Below are 16,636 nucleotides of genomic sequence, written 5' to 3'. Positions count from 1 at the left end.
GGCAAGCTTTGCCGTGATGTCAGCCCCGCCTTATCCACCCCTCCAGAGCAAGGTGGCCGGTAGGGAAGAAAGCACACGCTTTGGCTCGGGAGGGGAGGATTCGCGTCCCTGCCACGCGTCCCCAGCCCTCCAGTTTCCACGCTTGTACGGGTATCACTCATGGCCCACCGCCAGCGTCCAGCTCTGTGGGGTCAGGTTCCTGTCCATCCCTCCCGGCCCCGCCCCCCTGGGCCGCGCGCGCATGCGCCGCGCAGGGGCGCCTTTTACGACGCTTCAGTCGCGGCGCTTGGCGGCCGGCGCGGAGCCGAGCGAGGGAGCCCCGGGTGAGCGGCGGTGCCGAGGGAGTCGCAGGCGAGCCGGCGGGCCGCGTCGCCATGTCACACGGCCACAGCCACGGCGGGGGCGGCTGTCGCTGCGCCGCCGAACGCGAGGAGCCGCCCGAGCAGCGCGGCCTGGCCTATGGGCTGTACCTGCGCATCGACTTGGAGCGACTGCAGTGCCTCAACGAGAGCCGCGAGGGCAGCGGCCGCGGCGTCTTCAAGCCGTGGGAGGAGCGGAGCGACCGCTCCAAGGTGGGCAGCCCGGGCGGCCCCGCAGCTGCGGGGCCTCGCAGGGTTGACAGACAGGGAAACTGAGGCCCTGAGTAGCAAGGTGGGCGCTTTGCCTCCATTCCATGGCGGCGAGGGCATGGCAGGGAGCGGAGCAGAGAGGACTGCCGCCTCTCCCTCTGACCATTGGCCTACATGGTTGTCCGATGGCCTCACTTGGTCTCGGGTCGCGATCTGCATTTCTTTTTTTTCTTTTTTTTTTTTTTAGGCAGGGTTTCTCTGTATAGCCCTGGCTGTCCTGTAACTCACTCTGGAGACCAGGCTGGCCTCGAACTTAGAGATCCACCTGCCTCTGCCTCCCAAGTGTTGGGAGGGATTAAAGGCGTGCGCCACCACCGCCCGGCGCGATCCGTACTTCTAATCTGCAACCCAGACTCCTTTGAGAGCTATTTGAAGGTTCCCCAGAAGGATGCACATAAGCACCGGTCTTTTGAGTTTGCAGCTGGGAAAACCCCCATTAGAATCCCTCTAGAGGGGCCGCGGTGATTAGAACACCCAGACTCAGCTCCAGGCGATTAGGACCTGGGCGCAGGTTGGTGGGACAAGGCCATTTGCATCGCACCCCAGTTTGTAGAACAGGGAGGCAGGATGCCTGAAATTGTAGGTTCTCAGCAGATATTTGTTGCTTTCTCCCCCTCCACCCCAGTTTGTTGAAAGCGATGCGGACGAAGAGCTTCTGTTTAATATCCCGTAAGTATCTCCTTGGCTCTTGCCTCAGGCAAACCAGGCTGTACCCAGTTGTCTCTTCAGACGGCTTCCTTTGTTGGCTATGTCAAGAGTGCACACCTGTTTCTAGAAATGGGATAGATTTCTTTGGTAGGTTTGAGAAAGAAAGTACGGTAGCTTTTGTGTGTGTGTGACTGGAAACATGAATTTATCGAATAACTGAGGTGAATTTCTTGGACGTGTGGAATGACAGGGTCTTTGAAAGGACTACAGGTGGCAGATGGGTCACATGGCTCCTCGGGACTCAATCACAGGTAGACAACCTTCTTTTTCGCATTCTGACAGATTTACGGGCAATGTCAAGCTCAAAGGTATCATCGTAATGGGCGAGGACGATGACTCACACCCCTCGGAGATGAGACTGTGAGTAGCAAGGGCTGAGGCCCTAGGGAAACTCCCACTTGTCTTTTTCGTATATTTTATTCCAGGGACAGGGAGATGTGTCAGTGAGTTAGAGGGCTTGCTGTATCAAATGTGGGGATAAGAGTTCAAATCCCCAACACCCAGGTAAAAAAACTGGTATGGCCACCATACTGTGGACAGTGGCAAGCATGGGATTGCTAGGGCTCGTTGGAGGTCAGCCTAGCTCCAAATTCAAAGAGAGACCCTATGGCAAGGGAATAAGGTGAAGAGCGGAAAAAGGAGGACACTTGACGCACAAAGAGATTGGTTAAGCTGGCAGTGGCAGTACACACTTTAGTCCTAGCACTTAGAAGATATGGCAGGAGAACTGTAGTGAGTTCAATGGCTTGGCCTTGTTCTTAGTTACGTTGAAATGCATGTATTGCTTCCTTAATTAATTATGTATATAAATTATTTAAGGTTATATGTGTGTATATACATACACACACATACACACACACCCTCATTTTTGAGACAGGATCTCTTGTCTTCTGAACTCCTACCTCCAAGTAACAGATGGGTGCCACCAGGTGACTTTATTTCTTTTGAGACAGGTTCTCATTGTGTAGCCCTGGCTGGCCTGGAACTTGTGATGTAGACCAGGCTGTCCTGGAAGTCCCAGAGGTCTGCTAGAACACTAGGCCTTGTGAGTGCTAGGTACCTGCTCTACCACTGAGCCTCATCCCTAGCCCAGTGACTGTCTTAGAGGAAACATCCTTGGGACCAGCTGTTTATCTCTTCCAAGTGCTGACTGGGGTGGCATTATTCATTCAGGCAGGGTAAGGCCGATGCTAGCTGTTGATGACCTTGAAGTTTCCTTAACCTAGCTGCAGGCTCCGAATGTTCTTTATGGCTCCTCTCACTGTGTACAGTTCCCATCTTTTCACGGTTTTGCTAATGTGGAGTTGCTCCATCTACGTCTATGCGGCTTCAGCAAAGTTCCAGGTCTGTTGTTGCCACCATTGGTAGTCTCCCTCCTGGAGAGTTTGCCTTTCTGAAAGAAGAGGAATCTGCTTTGTGAGCTCTCAGAAGATCGAAAATTGTCAAGACAGGGCAAGGGGCGTAGCTCAGTCACTAGCGAGCTTGCCTAGCAATCACAAGGACCTGAGTAGCAACTTTGGCCTTTGGGTGAAAATGGTTATAAAGTGTACTTGTAATAATCCCAGTGCTGGGAAACAGGAGACAAGAATCCCTGGAGCTCACTGGTCAGCTAGCCTCAACTGATTGGTAAGTTCCAGGCCAATAAGAGACCCCGTTCAAAAGAAGGTAGATGGCATTCAACCCAAGGCTGTCCTCGAGCTGCCACACAAGCACACAGACATAAATAAATTCACACACACACACACATTAAAAGAGTGGAGAGACTGTTCAGTGGTTAAGTATACTGGCTGCTTTTCCAGAGGACTCAGGTTCGATTCCCAGCACCCGCATGATGGCTTACAACCATCTCTTAATTCTATTTCCAGGGAATCTGACACCTCTTGCCCCTGAGGGCACTGGATGCACAAATGAGGTGCACAGACATACATGCAAGTACTCAGATACATAAAATAATAAATGGAGAGACCAGAGAGAGATGGTTCAGTGATTAAGAGTACTTAATGCTCTTGCAGAGGATCCAGATTTGAGGATTCCTAGCACACACATCAAGTGGCTCACAGTTGCCTGCAGCTCCAGTTCCAGGGGATCCAACATCCTTTTCTGTTGTCCTTGGTCACCTGCATGCACTTGATAATACACATAAGCCTACACAGGCACATACATGTACACATAATAAATCTTAAGAAAAAAATATAAGTTAGGTACAGTATTTCATGTCTATAATCCTAGCACTTGGAAGGCTAAGATAGGAGGATTGCTGAGAATTTAAGGCTAATTGGGGCTATATAGTGAGATCCAGGCCAGTCTGGGCTACGGAATGACACCCTGTTATAAGAAAAGTTTGTAAAAGTTTTAAAATAATAACATTCAATTTGGGGCTAAAGTTGTGTAGCTCAGTGGTGGGGGACTTAGCACAGGTGAATTCCCAAGTCCTGTCCCTATCACTCTTGGTGAGGAGCAAAGTTCATTCCCGGTACCCACATTCAAAGGCTTGCAGCCCCATCTGTAACTCCAGCTCCACGGTAGCGGACACCGTCTTCCTGCCTCCTTGGTTACACACACCTGTATGCTGTTCACTCACACAGAAACACACATAAATAAAAAGAATAAAAATAAATCTTTAAAAGCACGCCTCTGTGTTGAATCATTTGAAGGAAAGTGGATGTTTGATCTAATACTTTTGACACTTTTCGGATACTTAGTTACTGGAGCAGGTTGACTGACTGGGTCAAGCTCTCCCTGTATCTCTCTGGTTGAGAGTGTGGTCTGTGGAGCAAAGTGAGTTCATCCTTGCTAGCTGCTCCATGACTTCCAGACACTGTTTATGCTTTGATTTATTTTATGGATATGTGTGTATGCCTGAGACTATGTAACTATGTATGTGCACCACATATGTGCAATAACCTGTAGAGGGCAGAAGAGGATTCTGGATCCCCGGTACCTGAGTTACAGGTAGTTGTGAGCCACCATGTGGAGACTGGGAACCCAAAGTGATTATTGTTCTCAACCTCTGAGACACAGCTCAGTCCCTTAGCGTTTCCCTCCCTCTCCCTTCCGGCTGTCCTCTCCCTCCCTCTTTTTCCTTCTCTCTATCCCTCTTTCTCTGTCTCCCCACCACCACCCACACACCCACCCTTTCTTTCTTTCACAGGGTTTCTCTGTGTAGTCCTTGCTTTCCTGGAACTCCCTCTGTAGACCAGGCCTGCCAGGAACTAGATACATCTACTTGGATCTGCTTCTTGAGTTCTAGGATTGAAAGTGTGTACCACCACGCCTGGCAGCATTTTGTTGTTGTGGTTGGTTGGTTGGTTGTTTTTATTTTGTTTTTGAGACCAGGCTTCACACTACAGTCTCTAATTCACCATGTAGCTGAAGCTGACCTTGAACTCGTGATCCTCTCGTTTCCATTGCTCAGATATACTACCATGCCTGAGAAGTTTTGGTTATTTTTTGAGACAGGGTTTCTCTGTATAGCCCTGGCTGTCCTGGAACTCACTCTGTAGACCAGGCTGACCTCGAACTCAGAAATCCACCTGCCTCTGCCTCTGCCTCCCAAGTGCTGGGATTAAAGCACCACCACCTTTTTTTTTTTTTTTGAGAAGTTTTTCTTAAGGCTTTGTTTCAGTTTTTCCAAAGGGGTTCTTATTCTGCAGCACACACTGGTCTCAATGCATGGCTGTCTTCCTGTGCCAGCCTTCCATATACTGACATTGGGTTACCTGCCTAGTAATCAGTTGTTAATTGTAGTTGTATGGTACTTACAGGATACTAGAAGGTGTTCCTTCTCCCTAGCTGCATCTTGCACTAGTTAGCGTCTTCCTCTGTGCTGCACCACCTCTCAAGCTCTGGTAGTCGCTTCTCTGCCTTGTGTTCATGAGGTTAGCCTGTTGTACCTCTGGGTGTGGGAGAGCATGCAGCATTTATCTTATGTGAGCTTATTTCACTTAACGTAGTATCCTCTAAGCTCATGTACTTCGCATCAAATGACAGGCTTTATAACCGAATAGCATCCCATGGTGTCCACACATGGTGTCACATGTTCTCTCTCCATTCATCTGCTGATAGCACCGAGTCGAGTCTGTGGACATTGTGAATAGCACTGTAATAAGCAGCAGATGGCAGTAGGCGTGTGGCTGTCTCTTCCTGGCCCAGTTCCTTTCCTTGGTATTTACTCAGTAAGGGAATTGTTAGATCATATGGTATTTCTATTTCCTGTTTGGTTTTTAAGAACTTGCTGCCAGGGCGATGGTGGCACACTCCTTTAATCCCAGCACTTGGGAGGCAAAGGCAGGCAGATTTCTGAGTTCAAGGCCAGCTTGGTCTACAGAGTGAGTTCCAGGACAGTCAGGGCTACACAGAGAAACCCTGTCTCAAAAAAAAACAAAACAAAACAAAAAAATACTTTCCATAACGACACCTCTAGTTTGCATTTCTTTGTGTTTCTCTTTCTTTGCTTCCTTAGTATTTTTTTTTTTTTAAGATTTATTTATTTTTATGTGAGTACACTGTTGCTGTTGCTGTCTTCAGATACCAGAAGAGGAGAAGAGGACATCAGGCCCCATTACAGATGGTTGTGAGCCACCATGTGGTTGCTGGGAATTGAACTCAGGACTTCTGGAACAACAGTCAGTGCTCCTCTTAACCACTGAGCCATCTCTCCAGCCCCTGGTATTTCTTTCTTGTCTTTTGGGTAGTAACCTTTCTGACAGGATAAGATGATAGATGGCCCATGGTTTAGATTTGCATTTTCTTGGTTAGTGACTCTTACACATTTTCATATTCCTGTTGGCTTCTTGAATGGTTTCTTTATGGGGTTTTGGGACAGGGTCTTACCATGTAACCCAGATTGACCTCAGCCTTGGGAATCTTCCTGGCTCTGCCTCTCAGCTAGGATTACAAGCGCGTGTCAGCACAGTCAGCTTGGATATCGTTTGAGAAGAGTTTTCAGATCCTTTGCCTGCTCTTTAATCAGATTCTGTGCTCCTTTGTGCTTCAGTTGACTTCCCTGTGTGCATTGGACACTTACCCGTGTCGGAGTAGCTTGCGTGCACTGTCTGTCACTCTGTAAATCGAAGCATGGATTTTTAACTACAGTGCTGCTTGCCTCATAATGCTGCTTGTGAATGCTCACTGTCATTATCCTGCTGTGGATGGTTCTTAGAAACACTTTGAAGCAAACACTTGCCTTCTTAAGTGACACACATTCTGCTGCAGTGAAAATACATCTCTCTTCCTTTGTGGGTGTGTTAATAAAATACCTTGAAGTGACATGAGGCTGACTACTTCAGACTTCGTTAGTTGTTGGTTTCTGGTTTTTGGTTTTTGTTTTATTTTGTTTTTGGTTTTTCGAGACAGGGTTTCTCTGTGTAGTTCTGGCTGTCCTAGAACTTACTCTGTAGACCAGGCTGGCCTCTAACTCAGAAATCCGCCTGTCTCCTTTCAAGGTAGGATCTTGCTCTGTTGACCAAGGTACCCTGAATGAACTCTGCCCAAGCAGTCCTCCTGCTTTAGTCTACCTTGTAGCTAGGGCTGCAGGCAAGCTTTCAGCTTTGTAGTTGGCCTAAGGATGTTTGTATGTAAATGCCAGGAGAGTGCCATTCTGATCCTAACTTTAATCTTTTGATAGAACTGACCCTAGTTAAGTAGTCAGCAGGGAGTTTGAAAACACTGAAAAATTTAATAATGCATATCCCTTGACATTTCTTCTTTCTTCTCCCCCTCAGGTACAAGAACATTCCACAGATGTCATTTGATGATACAGACAGGGAGCCAGACCAGACCTTCAGTCTGAACCGAGATACTGCAGGGGAATTAGAGTATGCTACAAAGTAAGTCCAGCCCCCTCCACTGTGCCTTTCCTTCATTTCATTCTGGAGATGGTCTTGCTCCATAGCCAGCCAGCCTTGAGCTCAGTCCTCCTGTCTGTGCCTTCCCAGAGTTCATGCTGGTGCTCATAGCTGCTCTTCACTTGCAGTGAGCGTGCAGCCTGTGTGCTTGCCTCTGTGTTTTGGCCAGTGTCCTACTCTCTGAGTATTGGAAACGAGTTAAAACAGCAGAGAAAGCTTGATCCTTTGTGTGGCTGCTCTTGGCAGAGATCAGTGCACACCATAGCCTTGTTGACTTGGAAGTATTGAGCAGTCCTGGGTGAGCAGCTAGTATGGCTTAAGGAAGGTGTTTGTGCCGGGCGGTAGTGGCGCATGCCTTTAATCCCAGCCCTTGGGAGGCAGAGACAGGCAGATTTCTGAGTTCGAGGCCAGCCTGGTCTACAGAGTGAGTTCCAGGACAGCCAGGGATACACAGAGAAACCCTGTCTCAAAAAAAAAGGAAAAGAGAAGAAAAAAAAAAAAAGAGAAGAAAGGTCTTTGCAGAATTCCTCTGCAAAGTAGGCTTAGGCAGACTCAGTTACAGGCGCCCACCTGGTCCCTTCTTTAGTGAAGTCAACACAATAAACATGGCTTAGGGCCCTGCTTTGTCATATACCATTCCTGTTCCTGACATTAGGATCACTGGATAAGTACACTGTAGCTGTCTTCAGCCACACTAGAAGAGGGCATCAGATCTTATTATGGGTGGTTGTAAGCCACCATGTGGTTGCTGGGATTTGAACTCAGGACCTTCAGAAGAGCAGTCGGTGCTCTTACCCACTGAGCCATCTCACCTCACCAGCCCTGTTTTTTTTTTTTTTTTTTTTTAAGATTTATTTATTTATTATATGTAAGTACACTGTAGCTGTCTTCAGACGCACCAGACGAGGGCGTCAGATCTCATTATGGGTGGTTGTGAGCCACCATGTGGTTACTGGGATTTGAACTCATGACCTTCCGAAGAGCAGTCGGTACTCTTCCCTGCTGAGCCATCTCTCCAGCCCACCTGCCTTCCTCCCTCCCTTCCTTCCTTTTTTTTTTCTCCAGACAGTCTTGCCATATATCCTTGGCTGGGCTGGAATTCCCTTGTAGACCAGACTGACGTTAAGCTTGTAATTCCCCTGCCTCTGCCTTCTGAGTATAGTGATGGCATATACCACATGCCAGGTATGTGGCTTATTTGTCTCTCTGTCCTTCCTGCCTCAGACAAAGTCTGACAGGTGCTTAGTACATGGTTACTTCAGTAATTGCTGCTCTGAGGGACACTGGCGATGAAGGATCAAGGGTCGTGATATTTGCCTGCAAGCTGGGACTGAACTGTTGCCCTCCCTGGTGGCAGTGCATACCACACACTAACCTGTCTTCTCTCCCTCTGCCCTTTCCATCCTCTAGGATTTCCCGGTTTTCAAATGTCTATCATCTTTCCATTCATATTTCAAAAAACTTTGGAGCAGATACCACGAAGATCTTGTATATCGGTCTGAGGGGGGAGTGGACTGAGGTAAGAGAGCCTGGTAAATGTGTGTCTACGCCGTGGAGCAGGCATCCCGAGTGCAGGAACAAGAGAGGGGCTGGCTGCTCTATCTGTTCATAATGGCCCTTTGGTTTTTTGTTTGTTTTGTGACATGCTGTCATTATATAGCCGTAGCACTCATTATGTAGTAGACTCCTTATGTTGTCTGGGTCTCACAGATCCACTGCCTCTGCTTCCTCAGTACATGGCTTCTTTAGATTTCATCATAACTTCTTCATTGGATCGACTATAAGTTTTCTTTTATTTTTATTATTCATGTATTTTCTTTGTTTTTGTTTTTGTTTTTCAAGACAGGGTTTCTCTGTATAGCCCTGGCTGTCCTGGAACTCACTCTGTAGACCAGGCTGACCTTAAACTCAGAAGTCTGCCTGCCTCTGCCTCCCAAGTGCTGGGATTAAAGGCATGGGCCACCACTGCCCGGCTGTTCGTGTATTTTCTCTGTGTGTGTGTGTGTGTGTGTGTGTGTGTGTCTGTCTGCTCGTGCACATGCATACATGGTTATATGTGTTGTGGTATGTTTATTTTGCTAGAGAGCTCTCTTGCTTAGCACACAGGAGGCCATCGGTTCCACCTGTCACATGTTCTTGACAATCTCTTGTTCTGGGCACCAGCGATAAGATGATAAGTTCCTTAGACAAGTTCCTGTTCTCGCCTGGATTTTCTCAGCTGCTGAGAACCCTTGAGAGTGTATAGAGGTCTTTGCTGGCTTCTCAAGATTAAAGGTGTCTGCAGAGGGAACTTCAGACAGGACACGAGGCAGGGAGCCTGATGGACTGCTGTAGTGTGTGTGTTCTTTAGTGGCTACTGACCTCATCTCTGCCTTTCCTTGTAGCTTCGCCGGCATGAGGTGACCATCTGCAACTATGAAGCGTCAGCGAACCCAGCAGACCACCGGGTGCATCAGGTCACCCCACAGACACATTTCATTTCTTAAGAGCCAGCAGGGGCTCCCTCAGATGTGCTGTTAGTGAAGGTGTGCTACCACCTGCTGGGATGGACAGAGGATGCTGCAGTAAGAGTTACCTGCCACAGCCTTGGCCAGGCTTTGTCTTGGGGTTGCTGCAGGAACCTGGCCTGTGGAAACCGCCTCACCACCAGGAGCGGTGTGGGTGCCAAGGGACAGTCTCTCTCTAAGGCACTGCAGAAACTGGGTCTTAGGCTGGGTGGCATCTGTGACAGTCATGAATAATGCTCACTTTTCCAGTCTGTGGCCACGGGTCCCACGTGTGTTCTTGCTTGTGGCAGATTTCTTGTGTGATTCCTCCTTTTCAAAAAGGAAGCTTCTTCCTCAGCTGTAGGAACCCTTGTGATACCTGAGTCTTGTGTGTGACTTAGCCATCAGGAGGGTCTCCACCAGAGACACACCCTGCTTGCTCCTCCTCCTGTCATTGTTCAGCATTTTGTGTCAGGATGCCTAGCTGGTGTCCTATGTCACACAGTGTCCCACGATGGTGGTTGGAAAGAAAGGAGTCTCCTGATTCATGACTGCTTGGGGAAGATCTTTCACACTGTCTAGCCAAGCAGTTGGGAGAACATGGAGTCCTTTCTCTGGGTGGGTGACGTGCTTGGGGTAAGACTGAGACTGAGTAACGATTCCCCTCGGGACCTCCTTGGTGTTTACCTGCTTCTAACTTGTGTTGTGAACCCAGTGCTGGAGTCGGAGACCCTGCTCCCTCTGTTCATGGCTTTCATTCACGGTGACTAATGAGCTTCCTAATAAATCCTTAGAGAATTAAGGTCTGTCTTTTCTTCTGTGTTCTTGGTAGTACTGTGAAACTTACATCTCACTAGGAACTGAATTGAACTTGAATCTTACTTTCTTTTGATCTAGGTAGATCATGCATGTCACACTTAAATAAAGACTGTATCGGTGCCTCCAGGAGACTTCAGCCTCTGCATTTGTAAGAAGGATGCTGGGGTTAGGAACCTAGGTTCCATTTCTCACAAGGGGAGTAATGTAAAAACAAGGGAGGCTATGGGCTGGGGAGATGGCTCGTTAATTAGGAGCACTTGTTGCTCTTCCAGAGGACCCGAGTTGGCTTCTCAGCACCTGCATGGTGGCTCAGTATCAACTGTAACTCTAGTTCTAGGGATCAGATGCTCTCTCCTGGCCTCTGTTGACATTTCATTCACAAGATACACAGACATAACATGCAGATGACAGGGTTTCTCTGTGTAGCCCTGGATGTCCTGGAACTCACTCTGTAGCCCAGGCTGGCCTCGAACTCAGAAATCCGCCTGCCTCTACCTCCCAAGTGCTGGGATTAAAGGCGTGCGCCACAGCCGCCTGGCCACATAAAACAATCTTAAAACACAGGAGAGATGCTGGAGGCGCCACAAGAAGTAAGGGTGTGGGCTTTGAGAGCAATTACTTCATGGTGAGCCCAGTGCACTTGGCAAGAATCTCAGCGCTGAGAGCATCCAGCACCCCGCTTTGTCAGAAAGTAGGGAGCGCTGGTAAAGGAGCAAGTAATGAATCTGGCCCTGGAGAATTCTCTGAAGAATAAATATCCCATCCTTGTTAGGAGGATATTGCCACTTTCTCCCAGTCTTGAAAAGTGGTCTTTGGTTGTTAGGAATCAAGGTTCTGAAATAAACTAGAATGTGAACAGTGCTGGGTGCACTCAGACTCTCTCCAACCTGGTGGTCAGGGTGTGCTCCGACAGCTCCTGCCTAGAATGTGTGTGGCCCTGGGGTGGGTTCCTAGCATCAAGATAAAGGCCATTTAAAATTTTTGGGTTTTCGGGATGGAGAGATGGCTCAGTGGTTAAGAGCACCATCTGCACTTCCAGAGGTCCTGAGTTCAATTCCCAGCAACCACATGGTGGCTCACAACCATCTGTAATGGGATCTGATGCCCTCTTCTGGTGTGTCTGAAGACAGTGACTGTACTCCAATAAATAAAGTAAATCTTAAATTTTTTTTTTCAGATTAAGAGGAAAAGTAAAGTCAGCTTCAAACCAGCCATGGAGGTGGCTCTGTGGGTAAATGTGTTTGCTGCTCAAGCCTGACAGTCGGAGTTGGATTCCCAGAATCAGGCTGAAAGGCCACAGGACAGACAGTGAGCTAGGCAGAAACTGGACATTCCTCTCAAGCACTCGGGCCACCTTGGCTGGAGTAAACAATACAACAGCAAACCAGAGACCGCCTCAATAACAAAGTGCCGGGCATAGTGATCCACGCCTTCATTCCCAGGCCTTGAGGGCAGAGGCAGTCTGGTCTATGTAGCAAGTTCTGCGGACTGATGTCTTAAGTTCATTCTCTGACATGTGATCAAAACATGGACGCATACCATTCCCAGGAAACACCCAACACATCAAAATACTAGCCCATTTGTTCCACTGATAGGTGCTCACAGGTAGCCCCTGGAGCTGAGCCCATAGATTTGAAGCATCACTTGCCAAAGTGCCAGGGTGGCTCATGTGAAGAGTACAAAAAGAGCTGTATTTCATCCACAGACCGATCCAGCAGGATTCTGCGGGCACTGGGGCTAGCTGTATTGCTTTCTTCTCGTTTTTTATCCCCTTCCTTTTGTGACATCCATTTCTAGGTCTTTGGCTTGCCGTGGTCCCTTGATCTCCATATTTTAAGCACCATCGCCATGACCTGAATACAAGAACAAGCTGCTTCTCTCTCTGGAGGGAAGTGGGTTTTTTTTGTTGTTGTTGATTGCCCAAGCTTGTATTGCTTTGGGTTCACAGGGGAAAAAACAAAACCAACCCAAAAACTAGTGTAGGTTAATCTGGAAGTCCTCTGCAGCTGAGGGCTCCCTGTGACTCATTTCCTGTTTTCTGATCCCTAAAGGTTCTCTCCTATTCAGTCCTTCAGTTCAGCTTGTCTCTCAGCCTGGACTCCAAGCCCAATTTCCACTTTACCAGTGTGACTCAGTGGTGACCAAATGAAGCCCCTTTGTTCTTAGCTCACAGCTGGTGACATTTTGTGCAACCTGCCAGGCATCACTTGTCCAGGACGTTATCGAGCCAACCCTGCCAGTGTATCAGAATCCTGATACGGCCTACGTACTTTCCCAGGGTCCTTCTTCAAGTGGGTAAGGCCTCACACTGTGATTTGACAGTGTTCAAAGCAAGTTTACGTGGCCTCATTGGAGCTTAACAGCAAAGTTATGAAATAGCAGGTGGTTATTATCACTTTATAGCTGAGGAAGCCGGTCAGGAAAGACAGATCACAGTGTAATCTTGAGGTTGCTATTTATTTACTTCCTTTCCCCAAGCCTTAGTTTCCTCATCTTTAAAGATAAGAGTGGAGGATGGGGTGATCTCAGGTCTTTTCAGGTCAGGGTGTATAATGCCATCCACGATCCTGTGAAACTGGGATCAGTTTGAAAAACAGTATGAAGGGCGAACAAGAAGAAAGACGAACAAGGAGAAAGATCTAAACTACAACCCGAGACGCGTACCTAAAAGCATTCACCAGTTTTGTGAGGAAAGCCAATCTCTGAGACTATTATAGAGTTCTACTAAAGTAACCATTTCACTACATATGCATATGATACTGCGCACTGGATACATAAGCAGTAAAATGTATCTTAATAAAACAAGACAGTGGTGAACTTCCAAGACCACACCTGGAAGTGTGCCCTGCCCCGTGGGGATGGCAAAACGGCCAACTTTGTGCTAAAGAATTCCCGTGAGGAATGCCTCTCCTCCAGCACGCAGGTCCACCAGGAGGGCTTGGCTGGTAGGACATCTGGGAATCCCATGCCACGTCCAGACGCTGTAGGTGGCAGCGTCGCATCACGGGGAGTGGTCCCACTGTGGGCAACATGGCAGCTTCTACCCTGGAGAGCTGGACTCGCTTCCGGGTTCCGTACTGCTGGCCGGGCTACTTCCGGCAGCAGGATGGCTGGGTTCCCGGGGCTCGAACGGAAGTTCCGGCGGGGGCGGCCGAGGGGGAAGAGTGTGTGTCTGTGCGGGAGAAAGGGGAGAATCGCCCGAACGGTCTCGGAAGCCACTGGGAGTGAGGTATCCAGGCGTTCGCTCAGCGAGGCTGCGAGGGTCCCGGGGTGGCGGCGGGGAGTGGCCGGAGGGCGCTGTCCAGTCCTGGGACAGCCGGGCCAGGGGCTGCGCGCGTGGCGGGAGAGCGGCTGCGTGCTGGCCAGTGGGAGACCCCATTGTGGGGCGGAGGCTTTCCAGGGTCAGTGCCCCTTTGTGGGCAGGTGCGAGCCGTGGGGCAGGGCGGCAGATGCCACTGAAGGGGTGTAATGACCCTGGGTCAGAACCCAAGTTCCTACTGTGGAGAATGGGAGACGACGGTCATCGTTTGGAGAGTGGGAGCCGGGTGGAGGTGAGAGTCCCCAGAGCCTAGGAGGAAGGGGATCCTAGCTTAGGGTGTCAAGTGTATGCATTCCCTGTGGAAAGTGGAACCCCAGAGTCAGAGGTGTGGAAAGATGCTGTGCGATCATCCTCCCGTGAGGAGGGGCAGTCGGGGTCAGAGCTGGAAGGTGCGAGCCTGCGGGAGGGCGGGGCGCCCTTAGGAGACTTCTGAGGCAGGTAGTGGAAGCTTCCGGAGTTTGGAGGATGCTAAGGATGGGGAGGGGCCAGGCAGCCTGATATTCTTTTGTGTTGGGAGTCCCAACACCTGCTCATTTGGGGACCCATTTGGAGTCAGTGACAGCAGCAACAGCAGGTAGCCTTGTGGAGCTGGGAAGGCTTGGAGCATCAGTTCGTGGTGGAAGATGGCAGAAAGGAGTTAGGCTCTCATGGGACATAGGTGGCTTCCAGAGGCCTTGGGAATTTCTTACTGAGCCAGGCTGCTGAGAAAACTGGCTAGGGGCTGGGAAGGAGGGGAGGAGAGGGAAGATGGAGAGGATGGGATGTGGATGGGACTGAAAGCCTGTTCTCTGCGGTTTTCCTCCATCTCTATCTAGAGGCAGGACTCAGGGAAGAGGGGTTCCAGGAAAGGGATACCTGGGACCTTGGAAGGGTGCAGTTAGCCCTCGGACACTGATAGGGGGAAGGCTACAGGGAACGTCCTGCCTTCTCTTGCCCCTACACTTCCAACCCCTAAGCCCTGTGCCAGCCCACCTGTACCAGGCTTAAGCTTTGGGGTTGGGTCAGAAACCAGGCATGCTGGGTCTAGACCAAGAGGATAACTGCCCTGCTTCTCAACCTTGGGATGGAACCAACTTTCTTTTTTTTTTTTTTTCTTTTTTAAAAAAATCAGTTTAGTTTAATGCTCTTTGGTGTTGTGTCTGCATGTATGGCTGTATCAGGGTGTCGGATCCCCTGGAATAGGAGTTAGACAGCTGTGAGCTGCCCTGTCTGTGGTGCTGGGAATTGAACCCTGGTCCTCTGGAAGAGCAGCCAGTGCTCTTAACCGCTGAGCTATCTCTCCAGTTCCCTGGGGCCAACTTTCTACCCCTCTGCCTGAGATTTCTTTCTGCCTTTATTTTATCTCTGCTCAAAATCAAACCCCTGGTACTGCACAAGGCTGATGGCCTGGGCGGGCTTCTCTCTCCCCAAGCTTTGCTTTTGACCTACTACCTTCTCTTGTGCAGGCCCAGCCTGCAGGAAGCCCTGCAGTGTATGTGTGGTAACACCATGTCTACGCCCCTGCTCACCGACGCAGCCACCGTGTCTGGAGCTGAGCGGGAAACGGCCGCGGTAAGGGCCCAGCAAGCGGTGGGTGGTGGCTGGCTGTAGGCAGTGTGGGAAACATGGAGGAGGCTGTACAAGAAGGGCTTATAGCCTGAAGCTAGGAGGGGTTAATAATCTGTTGGCTCCCACCCGGGTTCCCCGGGGTCTGAGGGGCCGGGGAGGGGTGAACTGGAGTTGGAGGTCTAGGGGGACCTCCCGATCCCATTTCTGTCTTTTTTTTTTCCAGGTTATTTTTTTACATGGACTTGGAGACACAGGGTGAGTGAGCCGAGGGGCGGGTGTTCCTTCATCGGGTGGGGCTGGAGGGCCTTTGTCCTACACGAAGTTGTCTCTTCCTTCCCACAGGCACAGCTGGGCTGACGCCCTCTCCACCATCCGGCTTCCTCATGTCAAGTACATCTGTCCCCATGCGTGAGTGTCACCCCAGCTAGAGAGGGGTGCTGGAGCGGGGTGGGGGTGGGAGGCTCTGGTCCTAGGCCTGTTCTTTTTATCAGCTGCCTCCCGGGGCTGGGGCTCAGAGCAGTCTTGCCGTGTCAGTCTCAGCTCTAGGAATGGGTTCCAATTCTGCTCTTCACCCGTAAGCTTCCTAGACCCAAGACCTCCTAAAAGAAGGCTTCCTTCCCCAAGTACTCACCCTGAGCTGGACCCCTTCTCTGGGCCTTGGTCTCTGCTTCTCCATCCTTACCGCTGATGCCCCAACCACAGCCTTCAGCCCCGCGTGGCAGGTTGCCTGGCAACACTTGAAACACAGGGCCTGCCTGCTGGGAGGGGCCCCCAAGGGCAGCTCTGCCCATTGCCAGGCTCTCTGCTGATGGCTCTCTCCTTCCTGAGACCTTCTGGCCCTCCCTCCCCAGGCCCAGGATCCCTGTGACACTCAACATGAAGATGGTGATGCCCTCCTGGTGAGTTTGGGGATGAGATGGAAACTAGGGAAGCTGCAGGGGGGCTAGCGAGAGCGTTCCAACACCGTCTGCCTGTGTTTGCCCAGGTTTGACCTGATGGGGCTCAGTCCAGATGCCCCAGAGGATGAAGCTGGCATCAAGAAGGCCGCAGAGAACAGTAAGGCCCCAGCCCTTCCACATCAATCCCTCCCCCTCCCCCTTCCCAAAGCACCGGGCAGTGCCCACCTGCTCCCTTCAAGCCTCCAGCAGTCTCCTTCACCTGGTCATACCCTCCCCCAACCCAGTCAAGGCTTTGATTGAACATGAGATGAAGAATGGGATTCCTGCCAACCGAATTGTCCTGGGTGGCTTTTCGCAGGTGAGGAGCCTGGGGGGGGGGGGG

General features: G+C 50.1%; 2 protein-coding genes across 2 annotated transcripts in view; both read left to right on the top strand.

Annotated features, from left to right (window-relative positions):
- The first annotated feature begins 259 nt into the window (after positions 1-259).
- Positions 260-10,614, top strand: Pithd1 (PITH domain containing 1). Its single transcript, XM_031379086.1, has 6 exons — positions 260-572; positions 1,255-1,298; positions 1,620-1,697; positions 7,061-7,165; positions 8,594-8,702; positions 9,568-10,614. Exons 1-6 carry the CDS (start codon positions 375-377, stop codon positions 9,667-9,669), a joined length of 636 nt encoding a protein of 211 aa, XP_031234946.1. The 5' UTR covers positions 260-374; the 3' UTR covers positions 9,670-10,614.
- Positions 10,615-13,588: 2,974 nt separating this feature from the next.
- Positions 13,589-16,636, top strand: part of Lypla2 (lysophospholipase 2) — a 4,416-nt gene continuing 1,368 nt past the window's right edge. Inside the window, exons 1-7 of the mRNA XM_031379085.1 lie at positions 13,589-13,717; positions 15,253-15,358; positions 15,579-15,610; positions 15,698-15,763; positions 16,207-16,254; positions 16,341-16,411; positions 16,539-16,612. Of these exons, the coding sequence (XP_031234945.1) occupies positions 15,281-15,358; positions 15,579-15,610; positions 15,698-15,763; positions 16,207-16,254; positions 16,341-16,411; positions 16,539-16,612 (369 nt within the window). The 5' untranslated portion in view covers positions 13,589-13,717; positions 15,253-15,280. The remainder of the gene's footprint in view (positions 13,718-15,252; positions 15,359-15,578; positions 15,611-15,697; positions 15,764-16,206; positions 16,255-16,340; positions 16,412-16,538; positions 16,613-16,636) is intronic.

The sequence above is a fragment of the Mastomys coucha genome, unplaced genomic scaffold, assembly GCF_008632895.1.
Source record: "Mastomys coucha isolate ucsf_1 unplaced genomic scaffold, UCSF_Mcou_1 pScaffold18, whole genome shotgun sequence".
NCBI classification, from domain to species: Eukaryota; Metazoa; Chordata; class Mammalia; order Rodentia; family Muridae; genus Mastomys; species Mastomys coucha.
Note: the sequence above shows the minus strand (reverse complement) of the source record. Positions and strands in the feature narration are given on the sequence as shown.